Raw genomic sequence first — 19,946 nt, forward strand, 5'->3', positions numbered from 1 at the left:
TTTAAAGAGTTCCTCTCTGCGTATCACAGGATGAGCTCCAACAGTATTTCTATTAAATGTACAAATGCTGCATGAGATTAAGTCGTGCCATATGCCAAACACCTGCGCTGTAAATCGCGCAGGGTTTTTATTTATGCACTGAATCGGAAACTTGGTGCTTTTGCTTGAACTTTTGCACCCAATCTGTGCAGTTGTAACAAATCTGAACCTGGAAATGCAGACATAAGTGAACAGGAGATCCACGAGGACAAATACTTGTGCTTCTGCAGCTCAGTTTTAATGAATATAAATGCGACAATCAGATTTAAAGCAGAGAGTCGAGCCGTGTGTTCGCCCTGCTGGTTAAATGTGATTTTGATGGGTTTCATTTACGCTGCAGATGAAAATGCGTTGAATATACATTTACTCAAAATCTTGTCGTGTGGGATTTCCTCATGGGGCCTTTTTGGACCGACTTTTGAATGTATTCATTTATCTTCACCATCGGGTTTTGTTGAAATCTCAACTTTGTGATGTGAAGTGAAGATAAACAGGGACCTGATTCACACAAATAAAGCACATGTGGGGGGGAAAATGTGTAAAGTTTGGTATCTGAAGAGGGAGAGAAGTGATAATTGTTTGGAGGGGAAGGAAAAAAAAACATTGTAGTGTTGTCTTGTGGGTATTGTAGGCATCAGGTTTTGGGGAAAGGGAGAAGTTGTGGAATTAAGCACCATGATAGGCCCACTTCTACTGTTTGATACTGACTTTTTTTTTTTTCATCACGTCAACATTGTTATAAGGGTTCAGTGCTAAAAAATACTCCCACATAGTCATTAAAGTTTTTAGATCCTCTACCACATTAATGCCAGAGTTTCTGTACAGCTGTTGAAGTGGGGTTTTTTTTATCAACTTAATTAGAAAAATGAAGCTTTGTAAGCAAAAGTTTTCAAATGCTAAAGTTGAAAGGAGCAGAAATTGAATACAATATTCATAATTATGTTTTCATTAATGTATAACCACCAGAAAATAAGAACTGGTCTGCTTTTTATGACTTCAGATGAGCCATCTTTCTACAGTAGCTCAGAATGGACAAACAAACCACTGACTTTCAAAGTTGTTTTTTTTTCTAAATGGGACCATAATTTATAAAATGAACATCATGCTGTAGTCAAAATGTCTTGGAACGAATGATCGAGACCATAATCTCGTTAGGAGAACGCTCCCCAAGGCAATAAATCAAGTGAGAAGTAGAGCCACTACCTCATAGACTTCTGTTCAATCTGACTTATTTTATGGCGACCAGAGGAGTCGCCCCCTGCTGGCTGTTCGAAATAATGCAGCTTTATGGCACCTCCGCATTGGCTTCACATCTCAGGTCGGAGGCTACTCTTAGTTTTTCATGTATTTATTTTATGATCTAAAACGGAGTGTGGAAAAACCAGCCATGATGTTGACTGCTTGTTTCGCTCATTAATTGTCTTCATATGGATACGTTAACAAGTTTAAAAACCTGTTCTCCAGATTGGAGGGGAAAAGTGGTTTTCTGCAAATAAATTCACACCAGAAACTTACAAAAAGCAGAAACCTTTTAAACTTGATACCTTTTTATTTTCATCATGATTTCAGCAGCTTTGACAGACAAAATACAACTTATTATTATTTTTTGTGTATATGTTTCTTCCTTTTCAGAGGGTGGAGTTTCCCCAAAAAAAACATAAGAGGAGGCCTGGGATGAATGGAGGAAACACAGATTTTTAAAAAAACAAAACAAAAAAAGTCCTCCCTAACACACACACAAGTCTTCACATACGATTGTGTTCTTACACGTCAAGCCTGAATCCCACGTTTGTGCAGAGAACCAGTTCACGGCTTTTGACGTGAACCAGAACAACTCGTATTTTTAATGGACTCTGAAATGACGTGGGCCAAGCTAGAGCACAGGTTAAGACAGTTGCATATGTAGTTCCATTAACGTTTCTGGAGCTGTTGTTTTCGTGTGAGAAGTAAAACTACTCCGTGTGGGCCTTTGTGCTGTGCCAAAAGCATGTGCTGTTAGAAAAGTCAGTCGATTCTAATTGTTTTTGAAAATCTAGTGGAGGGGAGGTGAGATTTCCCCTCAAGTCGTCACACCGGCACGAAGCATGGAACAGCAGCAGATATGGTCATTGCATGTCCATGAAAAAAATTACATTACATGGCAGATTAGAAATTTACATAAAGACAAACACACACTTACATGTAGTCGGGCAGCTTCAATGCGCCCTTATTTTCCTACTCCTGTTATTTCTTTAAGACGGGAGCACACAAATTGCTTTTTTTCTTTTTTTCCTAAATTGCTCTCTGCTCTGTTCGCTCACAGTTCTAGTTGTTCTATTTACAGTGCCTCTGTTTTTAAAAGTGCAGCACATGTTAAGTAGCTATTTACACATAGAAAAATAGGAGAGAGAAGGAGTTTGGGGTGGAGGGGAGGTTGGGGGCAGAGACTAGGGTGGAGCATTTTGCTGACAAAGCCGTGGAACTGACAGCTAGAAATTCATCCTCTACTTGTAACGAAATGCTTGTTCTGACTGAGACACACAAACACACACACACACACATTCAACTGAAACACTGCATAACCATTCGTAGTTCTGTAGAAAATAGTTATGTGTTCACATTCTTGTACAATATACACTGTACACGCTCTGAGGACGAGCAGGAGCATGATTCGTCTCGCCCTCCTCTGAATATGAAAGCACTAAAATTACAAATTGAATTTAAGTGCAGTGCAAAATAAGACTGTTATTTTTTGAGACATTCCTCTGAAGATATGACATTCAGTGTTTCCTCATACCTACGGGTTTGAACGCAGCTCATCCAAGACAAGCCGTGATGTTTTTCTTTTTATTATTATTATAAGTTAGACTAGGGGAATAATGTGGGAATGGTTTTCTGTAGGCACAACCAAGAACATAGATCTCTTTCTTTCACACAGTCCCGCTAAATGTTTCTCCAAATGCATCAAGCCTCCACAGTCCAACGTGGAGAGCGCAGAACAGACAACAAGCGTGTAAAAAAACGTGTATTTTTCTGAGTCTTCACGGAGACTCTGCATTGCTTTGTTTCGAAGTCTGAAGTCGCGCGGCGGCTCGCCCATCAAACGAAAAGGGAGCCACGCGCGGTAAGAAGTTCCTGTTTGTCTTTACTCGTTGATGCTGCTCGTCACCGCCGACCCACTGGGTGACCGACAGGGTGCGAAGACAGAGGGCTGGTTTCTAGCTGGTGGCGACTTTGAGGTTCTTCATGCGGTGAAGCAGCGAGTCCTTCTCCATCTGAGCCTCGGCCAGCGCCATCTTGGCTCTGGACAGCTCCACCTTCAGACATTCATTCTCCTCCATCAGCATCTGGAGGCAAACGGTTAAAAAAAGGCCAAAGAGGGGAGTCAGAGAGGCCGCATTGGAAAGAATAAAATGCAAAAAAAAATAAAATCATGTTTTATGAAACAGTTCGGTGAAAACGTTTCATGGACTTTCACATGTTTTGGTTGAGATTGTAACCACAAATGCTAACAGTAAAGTCAAGGCTCCAAGACGCACTGAGGTGACAACAGTTTGAAATGCATGTTATATATATTTTTTTTTTTAAACTGCCAAAATTAAAGGAAAATTACACATCTGTCTTTATCAGTTTCCTATAATCTTCATCTTATTCCCCCCTAATATTATTAACACCTACAGGCACTTGGAAAAACATTGTATTCTGTTGTGTGAAACTCCTCTTTCCAAAGAACTTTTATCTCAATAAATCAAAAATAAAATAAAGTTCATGTGACTGAACTGGAATCCAAAACCTTTTCAGTAAAAGGAGGCTTGTTTTAAATAGTCTGTCCACAAGAATTACACTAAAAACAGCCTCTGTTTACATGATACTGTCAGAAGACTTCTTATGTAAATTAGAGCCGCAATTAATGATCATTTTCAGTTTATTCATCAAGACGATTATTTTCTTGATTGATCATCTATAATGTGATTAAAAGTAAAGGGGGAAAAAATCTCAGAGCCCACAATAGTGTCTTTTATTTGCTTGGGTTCTGTGTTTTAACCAACACGCCAGAAATTTAAGATATTTACCTAAACGTAATATTTAAAAAAAGAGAGGGAAGTGTTACATTTGCAAAACTGGAATCAGGGATAATTTAGCATTTTTGCTTAATTAATGGCTGTCACAAATAATCGCTACATCAAAAAATATTTGTAAAATCGAAACAGGTAATCTTCTGTGATATTATCAATTGATTGACTGACAGTTTCAGCTCTGTTGTCAATTATAATCCAGAGTAAAACCCCTGAAGCAGGTGATCAGAAAGCTGTGAGATCTTGGTTCACATTTGCCTGTTTCAACTGTGCCCACAGTCTTTCCGTGATTAAAACCAACAGATCTTAACTGAGAAAGAATTTCTGATTGCAAACTGATCATATGAGTAGTTTTCTCCACAGTCGTTGGTTTATATTGGTCACTTTGGAACCAGTGAAACTTGTTCTATTATTATTTAGGTTGCAGGACGTGCTGGTCTATAGCCTTATGTAACTGTTTGCTTTCAGTGTTCCATTTGAAAATGTAATACTTGTATTCTGCATAAATTGATAAATATCACACCCACTGTAAATGAAATGGAAGCCAAACAAAGAAGTGGAATAGCTTGGCAAAACCGAAATTTGGCACCGCATGCTTTTAGATCAGCCTCCAGAACGATCAATCAGAAATAAAGCACCTTCTTGTTCACCACTGTTTGTAGGCGGGAAAGACAAGAGGAGGAGAGAGGGAAAAAAAAAAATGTGTGGTTGCATTCAACTTAAAGCCTGCAGATGCGGTGGGCGGGATTTTCTTGCCTCTATGCTCTCTACTACCTTTTATTGCTGCAGCACAATTGCATTCGTTGCGTGTCTCACCTTTTCCTTGGTGGATGGAGGGGGGGTGGCAGGCGGGGCTGGAGTCTGCGTAGCCTTCGATACGCCGCAGATGCTGCCCACAGTCTCAGGGACCGGACTCAGAGAGCTGTCAATCAATGAACCCGCTTTCTTGGGTTTGGCCTCTGCTGCTCCGTCCACTGTGAGGAGGAAGAGACGGAAGAGAGGGGGGAGATTGGATGTGTGGATGTATCCGAGCGTGGACTTAAAAAGCATTTAATAGGACATCTTATATAACTGCGGTGAATCAGCGCTGGAGTGGAGGTGGGAATATCTGGCAGATGAAAATGTGCACTCGTTTGTCACCTCCTATAGAGAAAGACCCGTCGTCTCTTCTGTGTATGACGAGGCTGTCCACGTGGAGGGTGATGGGCGACGGCTCGGAGTCAGAGGGATTGTCACGGGGGCCGTCGTCCTGCGGGAGAGACGACGCGTGTTTAGTTTTGCGATGTTTTGTGACCGTGTTTGTGTGTTGGCGGCATGAAGAGAGAAATAATCCACATCAGTTCCACAGCAAGTCTACTCACCAGTGAAGGAACCGAAGAGAGAAAGCAGAAAGGTCTTTTCTGTGTCATTAAACTTTCAGTTCAAATCCAAATTCCAATTAGGCCATGGTTCAAAGTATTTAACGTGGCTACAGATGCTGCTGCGGAGTATGGCAGTGAGTTATGGGGTCTATTACCGTAACTGGATTTGAAACAGTAAGACAAATATTCTGCTGAAATGTTGCAGGTAGCGTTCTGCAACAACAACCTCAGGGTATAACACAAACTTTCCACCTTTGAATGCAAGGAGCTGGAACACTAAACACCACAGTGTGAAAGCAAAGTGGGGTTTTTCACCTTTAAATTGACGTGCGTGTCCCTGACACTGATCTCCATGGGCAGAACCTGCGGGGCAGAGTCGTCCTCCAGGAACAGGGCAAGGTTGCGCAGCGTGGACATCATGAAGCTCGCCTGGTATCCGTGGAGCTGCAGCTGCAGGAAGCCGTTGCGTTCGGCCAGCGGGGAGTGGGCGGCGGCGCAGGGCCCGCTCTCCAGGCGAGCCCGCACCTCCGGACTGTGGAGGCCCAGGATGGAACCAGAGCTGTTCTCTCCACCAGCTAAAAAAGAGGAGACAGAAGCTGCTGTTAGCATGAACGTTAGCTTCAGTGACTGGAGAGATGATTATAGCTGGCAGACACTTAGACCTGACATTAAAATACACCCAGCAAGAAGAAGGATTTCTCTCTTTTTAGAACGACAATTCACAAACTTGGAAATGTGACAAGTAGCATCTCCACCACTACTTGTCCAATACATCTGGTTCACTTTGTGATTATTCTATCTGACTGAAACTGTGTTTTAAAGACACAGTGAAATGAATAATATATTTTCCAAGTTCTGATTCTGTGTCCCTGTGTTTATTTGTTGGCATTAGAACGAGACCCATAATCTCGGAAGCCAAAAATATCAGCTGATATTAGCTTATGTGGGACAATAAAGTACATAAAAATGAAAAACGGGAATCTTGACACTGGTCTGACGTAATTTAGTAATATTGTCACAAACATATAGCGCACTGACAAGCTACAAAGTCCTGTTTAGTGAGTAAACTGGTCACAAATACAAAAAAATACAAGGGATCTAAAGTTGTTTTTTTAAACTCCTAAATATGGATATCACTATTAGCTCCCAAGATATGGTGCTTGTCTGTTTGGCATATATAGAAAAAGATGTCAAAAAGTTTTGAGCATATCAGTACCCAAACCCCTCTCTTCTTCTATTTCAATTTTTTTCTAAGACTCATCTGCACTTCAGATTATTCGGAAAGACGACCATTAACAGCGAGTCCCCGGTTCGATTCCCCTGGCTGGCCAGATGTTTGCTGCATGCCTTTTTTGTTTGGTTTTTTTTGCTCTATTTTCCAACGTTTCCTCTCTGTCTCTACTGTTTCTGTCTGCTAAAAGCAAATGCCAAACCTGATTGGTTTGCCAAAAAGGAAAATTAAAATCTTAATCTCTCCTAAACTAATAAAATTAGCCTCATGAGCTAACAGTGCAGGAGATGTGGGTGGAGTCCTCTAGAGCTCCAAATTATTGGTAACTCGTGATACAATCCACTGAACGCAATAACGATGACATCCTGCAAGACATTCATCTACAATATGTTACATCTGTGCGACTAAAGAAATAAGTGCCACGATGCAAATCTGGTAAATCGTAAACCTTTAGATCCTCTGCATGTTTATTGATAAAGTATCGCAAGACTAGGTGAGACGATATATTACAACATCCATATTTTTGTCCCCCGTCTTCTCCATATTGCACCATATTTGCTAGAGTGACCCGGTCAAATCCAAAGCATTTTATTCTGTTTCATTTGACCACACATCACCCTACCAGAGCTGGAACTTCGTTTTCACTGCGACTTTAAAATATATGTCTAGTCGCTCAAGGAGATTCCTCGCTCCTTGAAATGTGTCAAAAACATGGCATATTGAGTGCATTCGCTGCTTGACTTTATGGAAATTTGCTCTCTCTGAATAAAGGGTGCATGTTAATGTCAGGTTTAAACACGCTTGAAGTTAACAGGAGCGATGAATGAAAAGAAAAGAGGAAGGAGAGTATTAGAGAGAAGAGGAGTGGAGTTGGAAACAAAGAAGAAGCAAAGTATGCTGGAAACAGAAGTGGGGGGGAAAGGAATTAAGAAAAAGGTGGGTTGAAGGAGATTTTGTGCAGTCCCACCGGCTCTTTACAGCACTGATGTTTAATTATTTCTGAGGACTTGAGGGTTCAGTGGAAACTCCCACCTCAACTACTGAGGATTCAAAGTGAATGGATCGCACCGTTTTAATGAGGATTTCTTCTTCTTTTTATGAATTAGACACTCCACCACACTGAGCTGTGAGGCGAATAATTTGATCTAGTTCGAACAGAGAAGAAGTGTTTCGCCGCTGAATGAGCTGAATTTGAGGAAACGTGGCGGTAACGTTTGTCGAGAACAGACTTAAAGGAGGCTAAAAAAAAAAAAAAGGAGGAGGACAGAGAGAAAAGAACATGAAGCGATGAGGTTGAGAGATGTTAAAGCCAAAGAGGCGGTAATTAAAACCTTCGCTTTTAGGGAATCTTTAGCACACAAAAAGGCATTTAGCAGGCATACAATTACAAGCACAAGTTTCTAAATGAGTGAGGGAGAGAGACACGATGAGTTGCAATAGAAACACTCAGCAAGGCACTGAAACGGCCACTTAAAGAAACAAATCTTCTCATTATGACAGCGAGAAGTGCGTCACTTCCCTTTAATATGCTCTCTGAAGGAAAGTCAGGAGAGGGTTAATACCAAAGGGCAATTTCAGGAGCAGCAAAAAAAAAACACTCACACACACACACACAATGTTGTCAGCTTTTCTCAGATAAAATGACATATTCTCTCAATCCTGAGCGGCTCGGGTCGAGGCAAATAGAGAGGGAGGAAAAACAGAAAAAGACAGGAGTGGGTGAGGAGAGAGAAAGTAAGAGAGGAGGGAGGGAGGAAGCCAGCAGCCAAGGACTGAATGACTGTGATAAGACAGGGAGGGGAGGAGAAAAGATGGCCTGGAGAGGGAGAGAGATGAAGGAAAGGAAAGGTGATGAGGGAGGAGGTGAATGACGGAGGATTAGTAGGGAGATGGAGTAGGAGCTGGAGGGAAGAGTGGAGAGGAAAGAGAAGGGAGGACGAGGGGGAGGTGGGATTGCTCTTGTGAGATAGGAGGAGGAGGAGGAGGAGGAGGAGGAGAGGTGGCGAGGGGTAAAGCTGGCGTTTCTCTCATTGCCTGAATCACTGGACTGAAACTGCAAAGTCTGCTGCAGTGGAGAGATGAGGTAGGTGGGGAGGAACGTGGGGGAGAGAAAGAGATGGAGCGAGAGAGGGCAAATTAGGTAGAGAGGAGAACGGGAAGATTAGGGGTTAAAATCGTCTTCACAGAAGTAGCAGTTAATTTGAATCTGGCACACACACACACACACACGTTGAAAGGTTGAGGGCCTAATGTTGCAAATAATGGGACCACTCACTCCATTACTGTCAAATCTAGCCTCTGTTAAGACCCACACACACACACACACACACACACGCCTCCGGAGAGAAATCTCTGTATCACATTAACACCCCCCGATGCTGAAAAATGAGCAAACACACGCGCTTCATGCGTTGCAACACACTGAATCTATGTGCATCTGCAGTGCATGCTGTCGAGCAAAGTCCTGAGTCTGGGAATGACATTTGACAGAAGACAAACTGGGAGAAAGTCACTCTCTCACTCACACACACAAACACACTCTGTATACATTAATACACACACACACAACCAGGTGGAAACGGATGCGCTGAGGCAAGCATGCATGTTAGGTTACAGATGGTGATTTAACACACAGCAGTTACCTTGGCTGCTTTGAGCAGGTATTGGTACTGAACACACCATACCTGTGGGGAGTTATGGGAGGTAAATAAAAAGGAAGGGGTGGCTGTGTTAGTGTGCAAATGTGTGTGTGTGTGTCTGTACACAAAGAAGTCCATCGCAGGTGGCTGATTTAACCCCTATCAAAGTGAATATTTAGATTTTTTTTCCCCAATATAATCCCTCCCTACCTTTCAATTCTTAGCTGTAACTCCTCTCCTAACTTCATAGAGTGTGTTGCAGATCTATAAAATCCACAACCGTCCCAGTTTGCTGCAGATGGACCACAGCAGCTCACCCACGACTCTCATCAAACACTATCAAACTATTCAATGCTACACAATGCTCAGCTGTAATACTGGAGTAATTCAGCCACATAGGTTTAAACTGAAGGCCCAATAAGGACACAGAAGGTCCCATCCTTAAGCAGACTGAATCAGTTCTTTGGGTTTGATACGTATGAAACCCCAGAAGTTGAATTTGTGTGACTTCCAGACTAGTTTTCTGGAGTTTTAAGAAATCTTGTTGTAGTGAAATCTACATGTGATTTGTTAGGGGTGCTACTCTTGTGTACTGAATAGTGTGGATAAATAAAGTTCTGGTTTTCAAGCTTTTATTTTGTTAACAGGCATGCGTTGTTACTTCACTTTACTATTACTCCTTTTGTTATATTATTTTTATTTATTTGAGTAGCATCCTCAAACTTTAATTCTCTCTGAGATTTGTATTTGTGTTTAATTACCTATTTTCAATTAAAAAAAACAACTGTAACTTTGGTTAAAGTGTCCCCCTAGCTGTTACTGTCACTTCCCTTCACCCTTTGGTTACAACAAAGTGGGGGCTCATCCGGCATCTAAACCCGGGAATTCATAACATTATCATTATCTTTATTTTTTGTATGTTTTGTGTATTTTTTGGCAAGTGTAGGAAGGTGGAGAGACTGTAACCATAACTGTACTGTCTGTTGTTTCGATGTTGGAGTGTCAACCAGATCATGACTGACACTGGTGTCTTTGTGATATTATCGCATATGTATTATTAACATGATAATAAAGTTATCGTCAATACTGACTGAAAAACCCCTGTTAAAATCCAATGTATTCACAGATTGTTTCAGGAAACAGTGATTATTTACCATCCCAATACAATTAGGCTGAACTTAAACACTAAAATATCCAATTTTCCTACAACACAAGACCTAAATTTGAGAATCACCAAACTGGAACCAGTAAATTCCTTTAATTTTTGCATTATAATGATTTGTTGTTGCAGCTCTGATACAGACTGAATGTCTTTTTTTCTCTCTCCTAAAGTGCTGAATCTCTTCTTCCTGTTCTTGCTGGTGTCTGCTGAGAGTGAAACTGGGATGTCCTGATGTTGCCTTGTGTGACAATTCGAACAGTCAAAAAAACCAATAATGTCAGGAGGGTTTGTAAATGAAGCAGCCTGGTGGTTTGAGCGCAACAAACTGGCTCCAGGTCTGTTCCAGGACCTTTATCACATGCCCTTCCTGTCTCTTTCCTCACATTTCCTCTCACTCTGTAATGTCAGATGTGCCAAAATGCCACAAAAGATCATCTGAAAAAAATCTACAAAAGGCGGTTGGATTTAGTCTAAATCCACAAGCGCACACACACATTCATGCACACAGCTCGGTCCTGCTGTTCTTTCTTGTTTGGTCACTGAACCGCTTGTCTGCTGAAATCTTGACAAATGTCCTTTTACTTTCATCTTTAAAGCATTATTTTAAATGTGAGCAATAGCCTGCAGCCTTCTTCTGAAGTCTATTTTGGTTGGTTTGCTTTATGTAGTCAATGAGTCTACAGGTTTAAATGGGATTGGCTAGTTCTTGATTTTAGCATGTTGTTAAATATAATAATGATGTATTATAATCTAACAACATTCACACAACAGTTTGATGTAAACCAGATATATCAAATAATGTTAAGTACGACACATAACACTTGTGATGTTCAGTAAATCTGCAACTGTGAGTCCGACATGCCCGTTACAATGCATCGTATTAGAGCTCATGTACAACACTGTGTTTCATGCTCGGGCTGAGGGGAAAAATAAATATGCAGATTTGCACTCCTTACCCAGGCTGCGGTTGCTGAGGTACTGTCTGAGGCTGACATTGCCCAGCTGGCTGGGCGTGACCCGGCCCACCTCCAGAGCCACGGCCGTGCTCTCGCCCACCACCTCCATGCCCACACACACCGACTGCACCTTCAGCACCAGCACCGACACCTGCAGGTAAAGAACGCACACAGGAACAAGGAAAATTACAGTCAGCAGCATGAACTGTTGCTCTGTTTGCGCAAGCTGGTGTTTATTATTGATTTTAAAACACACAAGTCTGATCATTTCTGATTGTACGCTGTTGCCCATAAAGTTGGAAAGTTGACAATGTGATTCATTCCTGATAGATAAAGTGTATATCTCCTCAAAACTTTATTGATATCACAATATACATACAATACATATCACAGTAAAAAATTAAACCACAATTAACTTTTGAAAACTGTGTATTCAGGCTTAAACAAAAATGAGGGTATTGAACAATAAGATTAAAGGTTTTGTTTAAATTTTTCGTGCATAAGAACGTCCACTATCACTCTATCATATTGAGAATGGCCACCCCTGACACAGATCATCACAGGTCACAGATCACAGACATCGGGGCATACTGTCCACTAGCTTGTTGATGGTGTCAATGGACAGACCGTCCCACTCATCACTCAGAAGAAGTCAGAATACCTTTCACCTGGTAACAGTATGTAATCACTGCACCTGGTCAAAAGTGACTAATAATGTGTATAAACAGAAATAAATAGAGGAAAGTGTCTGAAAACAAAAATTATGCCAACTTATAGGCAACAGTGTATATTTTAACTTAGTATAACATTGTTTACGTTATTATTTAGTGGTCTCTGTACATATTAATGCTCCCTTAAAGCGTGAACAACAGTTGATCTGCAACAACAAATGTATAGATGTGTCTAGTAGAATCATTTTCTGTATTTTTGCAGATATGCTGCTTATTTGTCAGATGGTAGAAAGCGGCTTTTCTAGACAAACGTTCTGGTATCTTACTATATCTTTGGTGGGCTCGTCAATGCTCTGGGATGCTGCGCTGACAGTGTCAGGAGACACGCCTCCCTCCTGCTCCTGGCCGGTTACTGCCTCAGTGGCGCTCTCTGTGGCGCTCTGTTCGCTGATGGCGTCCTTGAAGCCGGAGATGGACACATCGTCTGTAGAGTACATAAAGATAAACAAACCTGACTCACATGGGCACATGTATAATTTTCTCCTTTCACATGTATTTCTGTCTTCATAATTGCACATGCTCCTGTATGTTTGTAGAGAACCAGCACAGTGCTGCCACCTTCTGTTCAAAACTGTAGCCTGCAAGTACATCGATGGTAATCATTGCTGCTTAATCCCTGCAGGGAATTTTTTGTTTTCTATCACCCCTCTACGTGAGAAGGTCAGCAATCAAGATTAGATACAAAGGGGTAAATCGAGGGCTGGTAGAGACAGCTGCTAATAAATATGTCTGAGTAAGTCCACCCTGGATAAATTCAGATTAATACTGTGTGCGAACAAGTGTGTGTGTGTGTTTGCTCCACCTCTCTCCAGCAGGCTGTAAGTGTCTCCGTCCTCCATCAGGTAGCTGTCAATGGAGATGTTATCCAGAGACTGCAGAGACGGGCTCTTCTTCATGTTTTTATAGGACACAGAGAAACTGGACTGGGAGCGGTCCCGCATCAAACGACCACTACAACACACACACACACAAGTACACATGAAGAAGAATGTGTGAAGTGGACAGAGTGACATTAGAGAAAATAAATACCGTATTTATTAATGCATTGTATTATGTGTTGTAAATAGGGCTTGAGCAACACTGTCCACACATGCCAATAATTCTGAATAATGACTAATGTATGATGGATTGATTGACAGCTACAGGTCCAGTGCTCCTATTTCATCACATCTGATATGAATGTTGTTGTTATGCTGACACTGAGCCAAGACCAGAGCGCTCTCAAGGAGCTGACAGAGCTTACTCGACAAGTCATGAATTAAATATCACTTCATTCCTTTGTGTAGTGTTGTTTAAGGTCATGTAAGAACCAAGTGTGCTATCCTTCCAAGTGCTAGAAACAATCTCCAGTAAAATCACAATGGGCAAAATCAAAGTGGCTCCCGAAAGACTGAGAACACAAGGCTGAAAAAGGGAACCGTCACAAACAAGAAGCCTCCGGTTTCATCAGCAAAAGTCGACAGGTAGACACCAAACACGGGAAAGAAGAAAGACTCATTTAACACATACAGACAAGAACCAGTATGTCATGCACACATGCAGATGCATGCCCACAGGGGACTCACATACGCACAATTGCACTGATTTGTATTCATCCAAGGATCACAAGAACAAGGACATACTCGCACATATAGGACGTGTACACCCGCACACACATTCATTAGTACAGCTAGTCACAGATCCAGTGCCTTACATGTTGGACATGGAATAAAGGGAGGTGGATCTGCTGGAGTTTGAGGAGCTGAGGAGATCAGAAACCACAGACAAACTTCCTTTCCTTGGTAGAGAGAAAACACACACATACACACACCTCACATGGGTCAAAGCAAAGGTCAAGAGGTAGAAAAGGAAGTGAATGAGGTAAGAAATGACAAAAACAGTTACAAAAACAGTGGACAAAAACAGTGAAGCTGACAGACAGTAGATGGGAAAACACATGTAAAGACACGTAGCAGCTTGAGGCTGAAGAACATTGATAATGTGAGAGACGTGTGAAATCAGACTGAACATTCATACTGACAAACACTCATGTGGAAGTTCAACACACAGCTCTTGTGTTCAGGAATAGACAGACTAAATTAGCAAGAGAAGGAGGTTAATGACAGTGAAACACAGAGGGCAATCTGAAAAATGCTGTCAGGGGCAGTTACAAATCTGAAAACTGACATATAATAGCCTGAGCTTTTACTAACAATGACATATCATTTCAATAACGTTTGGTTTCATTACAATGCTATAAAACCAGACTGAGAAAAGCCTGTTTGGTATTTTTACATAATAAAAGATTAACTGATGAATGAAATGTCAATGTCAATTAACTTTCTGTTCGCTAAAACCTTTAAGGATTTATTCGTAAAGAATAAACTACTCTGAAGGGTGCTTATAGCTTCAGACTTTAGAGCTTCAAAGATAAGACAACTCATCAATTCGTTTTTTGACAAACAAATTATTTAGCATTAAAGCCCGTCCAGTCCTGGCCTTTTACAAACACATCCGTGTTGGTGTCTATGTTGTCCAATATGCATCAACATTAAAACAGACGGTGGTGCGGAGTCAAGTGGTGTCTTCTTGGTAAGTTGCTAGTTAGTTATTAATATACATGCACACTGCTGTTAAGTTGACAAACAATGACCCCATTAGTTTCCATTATTAATATAAAGAGTATTAGTCACTGTGTTAATGTCCGTATGTTTAGATGATTGGTCATTTCAGCTGTTTGTACATGCCTCTATTGTAGCTTCACAAAGTAAGAGGATTAAATACTTTTCCCTGTCAGCAGTAAATTTGGATTTTAGGCTTTTCATCAGACAAAACAAGTTATTTTACACCATTACCGTGGACATTAACAAAGCCACTTCTCCCTGCTTTTAGCATTTAATAAATTAAACTATTAACTGACAATAATCAGGAGATGTTTTGATTGATACAGAAATTAGTTTTTTGTTGTTGATCCGTTGGTGTCAGCACTGATTTCACAATGAATTAATGTTCTTTACACTCCATTTACCACAAGCTGGACCATCCTGGAAAAGTAATCCCTCGTGTGCAAATCTGTGATATTGGGCTGATTACGGACTTATCTCAGTGACGCATTAATGTTGAATCAGCACATCGCTGACTTCACTCGAAAGTAATGACGCCGTGACGGGAATTAACGGGAGACTAAAAGAATACCTGGATATTGACTGAGGCATCTTCCCGCCTGCAGCCTTGTCTTTGTCGCTCCACTCTTTGCTGTTGAGTGGGTCGGACAGAGGGTCACTCAAATTGGCTCCCATTTCATCGCCTGCCAACCCATCCACCATCACATCGCCCCCTTCATCTGAACTTCCCCTCCCAGAGTTCTTAGCTGAAGTCCTCTCCTCCACTGAGGCTTTGTGATTTGAGTCAGTACGTGTAGTTGAAGTGGGGACGAGGGGGGCGGGACCCTCCGACCCTTCACCACATAACAGCTGGTCGACTGTGCAAGACCGCTTGGCTGCTCCTCCCTCTGAGCCAGACCCTTCGTTGCTCTTCTCCGCCACCTCTGCAGCATCACCCGCAGGCTCCAGAGTTCCACGACTCTCTGACGGTGAAAGCTCTGAGCCTAGAGGAGATCCCGAACCCTCGGGCCGAGGAACAGGCTTCAGGAGCAGGGACACCTCTGCGCTTTTGAGCAAGAGGCCCAGGCAGGCGGTGAAGGGCTGGTGATCTTCAGGACGGTGATCCTTACGGTCTCTCTTGGAGCTCATCTTCTCCAGATCCTGCTGTAGTGTCTGCTGCAGGGCTTTGATGCTGCGCTGAAGATGCATCAGAAACACATACTGCCGATGGCTCACCTAAACACAAAGACCAAAGCCGTTATCAAAGCATATGGCGATTAATAACTAATTTTATAATGAGTAGGATGTAGTAAACCAAACTGGGGCTGCAGTGCTAAAAAACTGTCAGCTAGTTTTATTTACTAATGATACCCACTGAAACATTAGTTTGTATCTACCATATGATATTGTTTTTTGTTTGTTTGTTTTTTTGATAACTTCCGAAATTATGCTTATTTTAATCTGTTTCTTGTTTTTTAGCTGTTCTAATAATGAATGGTTCTGCTTTGGTGTTTGACTTTGTAAAGCTTTAAACCAACTTCCATGTGGAACAACAGAAAAACTGAGGATTACCTTCATTATCAGCAAGGTATTCATTTTTTTCCCTTTCTATGATTGAAATTAAAATTAAAGACATTCAATAAACAACATAAAATAAAGAAAAATCTGCAAATGATAATACTTTGGAAGATGGAAGAATAGTGTCGGGTTTTTTGTGGATTTATAAATCCTGACTATCAAGCAGTCGCTTCATCATCTAATCATTTCTGCAATACAGGTGACAGTAAGCACTGATATTCTGGGCAAATCGCCATGTGTGACCTTGTAATGAATTGCACCATTCACTCAGTGATGGTATAAATAATTCCAAAAATACTTTCAATAAAGAATTTTTTCAGAGATACGCTGATGTCTCATTATTACACTTCTCATATTTGTCAGTTAAATATGTAGCTGGAGCCAGGAGAAAGTTTAGCGTAGCATTACAACTAGAAACTGGGGTAAACAGCTAACCTAAATGCAAATGCAAAGAAAGAGAACAGTGCCCGCCAGCTCCTCTAAAGTTAACAACTGATCAAGTTACATGTCATTTGTAATCCACACACGTATAAACTAAAAATGACAAGTTGTGATTTTACAGGGAGTTGTGTGTGAAACCTTTTTTTGGCCATAAGCAGTGTGGTGTCATATAACTCAGAATTCATACGTGATTTATAGAGTAATGCACCCAAGCTTCTCTGGACAACAAGCTGTGTGGTTATGAAAAACAACAGACTAACAATAAAAATACCTGAGCGCTTAAAGGCTTCTGCACATGCACCAACACATGTACATCTGGATCTTTCTGTGATGATGACAAAGAAGAGGATGAAGAGGGCAGGCTGTCCAGCGAGTGGGGTTTATGGAGTCCGTTACTGGGTGGCAGTGGTGAGTCACCGCTCTGAGATGATGTCTGTGCACCGTCAGAGCTGTAGTACTCCTTTAACAATCGTTTCCTCTGCAAACGTGCGACGGCCTCCCCCGACGTGCTCCTGGACAGTCCTGATCCCGCAGCGTTTCTCAGCTTCTCCTGATGCTGGACAAGCTTCGATGGCTGACAGGCCCACACAGTGAGAGGGAAGGAGTCGACAAAGGGCTGCGGCCGCCCTTTACCTCCACGGGTACCTTCATAGTCCACCCAAAACTGGGCAAAGTGCAGCGCCCAAAAGTCAGTGGCGGCCGGCATTTTGAGAGAGTCTGTGCCCATCGTCGGCTGCACCAGGCCCCGGTAGATGTCGTGCAGCCTGGTGTCTTGTTCGTGGGCGTGTCGCTGGAAGACAGGATGGAGGATGGGTAAGGAGGAGGAGGAGCGAGGGAATGAGGAGAAAGATGAAGAGAAGAAGGGCTCCTCTTCGAAGGCCTGCAGCAGAGCCTCAAGGTGAGAGCGGGTGCAGTTGGCAGGATGCCGGGTGTTGGTGGCCACCATTTCTGAAGTCTGTACTGAGATGGAGCGAGGCAGGTCGGGGGGGCAGGAGGCGTCCCGGTCAGTGGGAATCACCAGCTATTGGAGAGTAAAAACCAAGAAACAGACATAAATAACAGAAAATACACTACATGCTACAAAACTGAAATAAACAGGTCATGTATCAGTCCTCCTTACCTTGAGCATGAGGCCGTCAACCTTGACGTCGACATGTTCATCGGGTTTCTGCGAGTCGTTAAGCTTATAAATCTCCATGAATTGCTCCAGACTCTGCCTGAGGTCGAGGGCAAAGAGGTTGAGCCACACCAGGCTGCGAGGATCTAGAACCAGCTGCAGGGCATTGAGCTGGGCATACAGGTTGGGGCACGGGACTGCAGAAGCAGGAGGAAAGGGAAAAGGTGGAAGCAGTATCATGTTACATAATGTTTAGAAAAAATGGAGAAATAAATGAATGAGACAACAGAGAAGAAAAGTACTGTATGGCAATGTGTACACATGTTTTAATTGGCAAAATAATCTTGTCTTAGTCGCACATTCATCAGCTAGAAATGAAAAACCTTTAACTGCTCTTCTAATGTTTTCTAATGGACTGAATGTGTAAGAAATCCATAAATGATTTAATTGGGTGATCCCTCATTCAGAGCACTGGGCGTAATTCAGAAAAATCAATGGTCTCTCAGCCGCACAGCAGTCAATGACTTCCCCCACAACTGAATGAATGGGGCTGCATAGATCCAAAAGGGACGTGCGAGACAGAGAATCTCTGCCAAAACAGTGCGCCTAGTGTACAAAAAATGTTATTTGCACAGCTTCTGACCTACTAATAAGGATTAATGTTTCTAAAATGAGACGTAAGGCAAGGAAATCTTACTTGGATAGTCTTTTCCATCAGGAAAGTAGTATTCTGTGAACTCGACATGGATGGCGGGCATCTCCGGGGGGAGGTACAAGGACTTCTTATTGCAGGAGATCATGGCCTTGGGGCTGGAGCGACGCTGGTCTGCTGTTGAAACCTGAAAGACATTTAAAATGAAAACAGAAAAACCCAAAGTTAGTAGAGAGAAGGGTGATTCGGTATACGAGAGTTTGTGAGCAAGTGAGGATTTGTTGTAGCGACCTGGTAGATGCTGAAGTCCGCCATCCTGAGAACAACCGAGCTGGACATGAGCTGGGTCTTGTGGGTTGAAGGGGGAGGAGGACTGAAGGCAGAGCTGGACGAGGTGCTTATCTTACCTGGAGACAAAGATGGAGATGTATAAGGGAGCAGAAAGATAGAAATGGCGACATAGAGGGAGACAAACAGTGCAGCCACTCAGTTCTTCAATAAGAAACCACTGTTCCTAGCAAAAGGTGTGCATCACCGCACCCAGCTGTGCGCACACACACCGTGGTACCTGGCTCTAGGCACCAGCAGCACTGGGCCGGAGGCTGAGTGTGTGGGCTCCACTCTAGGAGTCCTCCATCTGCCTCACTAAGCCCTACTCCTTCTCCTCCTGCTCTCTCCTGACTTCCTAGAGGCCCATACACATCGTCCCTAAGGGTCACTGGAGGACAGAAAACCCACAGGGATGATGTGCTGTGGGTTCCAGCAACAAAAATGCACACCCAGAACAAGTTGAGTAGCAGTATGTTTCAGTGAACCGTTGTTTACCATGCTGTGGGGAACTGTGTGCAGGAGCCGGGGCTTGCTGGTCTCGAACTGCACCCTTTAACATCTCCACGTTGGACTTGAACTCATCCAGCAGGTTCCTCGCCCAGCCCTCTCTGGTTTTAGTGGCTTCGCTGTAGTGCATCCAGTGGGCACAACTGTCACCTGAGGAGATTGGCAAGGACTAAAAATGAGTACAAGCAGTTGTTCATCCATTTTCATGTTAACTAAATATGGTTCTGCTGTTGTCAGTGTGCACCAAGTCTTTGTACTTGTGTTTCATTTTGTTTATCTCTGTTTTTAGTTTATACTTATATATATTTTCATCGCAATACTTGCAATACCTGCAATTAAAACTTATTCTAAATGCCTTTGTGTTCCATTTTGGTGACTACAGTTTGCATTGTTTTAGTAAATCCTAATGATCAGAGGAGAGACACCAACAGAAACAGCACAGGGAGAAAGAACAGACAACATCAGAATAATGTACTACAAAGCAAGTTCAACATAGGTCATCTCAAAAAAGACCAAAAATCAGAAGAAAAAAAAAACAGAAATCGAACATGGCAGCCCTTTCTCT

General features: G+C 42.3%; 1 protein-coding gene across 2 annotated transcripts in view; it reads right to left on the minus strand.

Annotated features, from left to right (window-relative positions):
• Positions 1-2,851: 2,851 nt before the first annotated feature.
• The window catches only part of bltp3b (bridge-like lipid transfer protein family member 3B), a 37,793-nt gene continuing 20,698 nt past the window's right edge, over positions 2,852-19,946 (minus strand). Inside the window, exons 10-23 of one of the 2 annotated variants that reach the window (XM_008289215.1) lie at positions 19,370-19,531; positions 18,836-18,951; positions 18,590-18,731; positions 17,896-18,089; positions 17,047-17,796; positions 15,349-15,992; positions 12,977-13,125; positions 12,441-12,598; positions 11,444-11,594; positions 9,329-9,370; positions 5,771-6,030; positions 5,235-5,343; positions 4,911-5,068; positions 2,852-3,365 (exon numbers count right to left, since the gene is read on the minus strand). In XM_008289215.1, the coding sequence (XP_008287437.1) occupies positions 3,237-3,365; positions 4,911-5,068; positions 5,235-5,343; positions 5,771-6,030; positions 9,329-9,370; positions 11,444-11,594; positions 12,441-12,598; positions 12,977-13,125; positions 15,349-15,992; positions 17,047-17,796; positions 17,896-18,089; positions 18,590-18,731; positions 18,836-18,951; positions 19,370-19,531 (3,164 nt within the window). In that variant the 3' untranslated portion in view covers positions 2,852-3,236. The remainder of the gene's footprint in view (positions 3,366-4,910; positions 5,069-5,234; positions 5,344-5,770; positions 6,031-9,328; positions 9,371-11,443; positions 11,595-12,440; positions 12,599-12,976; positions 13,126-15,348; positions 15,993-17,046; positions 17,797-17,895; positions 18,090-18,589; positions 18,732-18,835; positions 18,952-19,369; positions 19,532-19,946) is intronic. The other variant, XM_008289216.1, reaches the window with a different exon arrangement.

The sequence above is a fragment of the Stegastes partitus genome, unplaced genomic scaffold (assembly GCF_000690725.1).
Source record: "Stegastes partitus isolate 25-593 unplaced genomic scaffold, Stegastes_partitus-1.0.2 Scaffold599, whole genome shotgun sequence".
NCBI classification, from domain to species: domain Eukaryota; kingdom Metazoa; phylum Chordata; class Actinopteri; family Pomacentridae; genus Stegastes; species Stegastes partitus.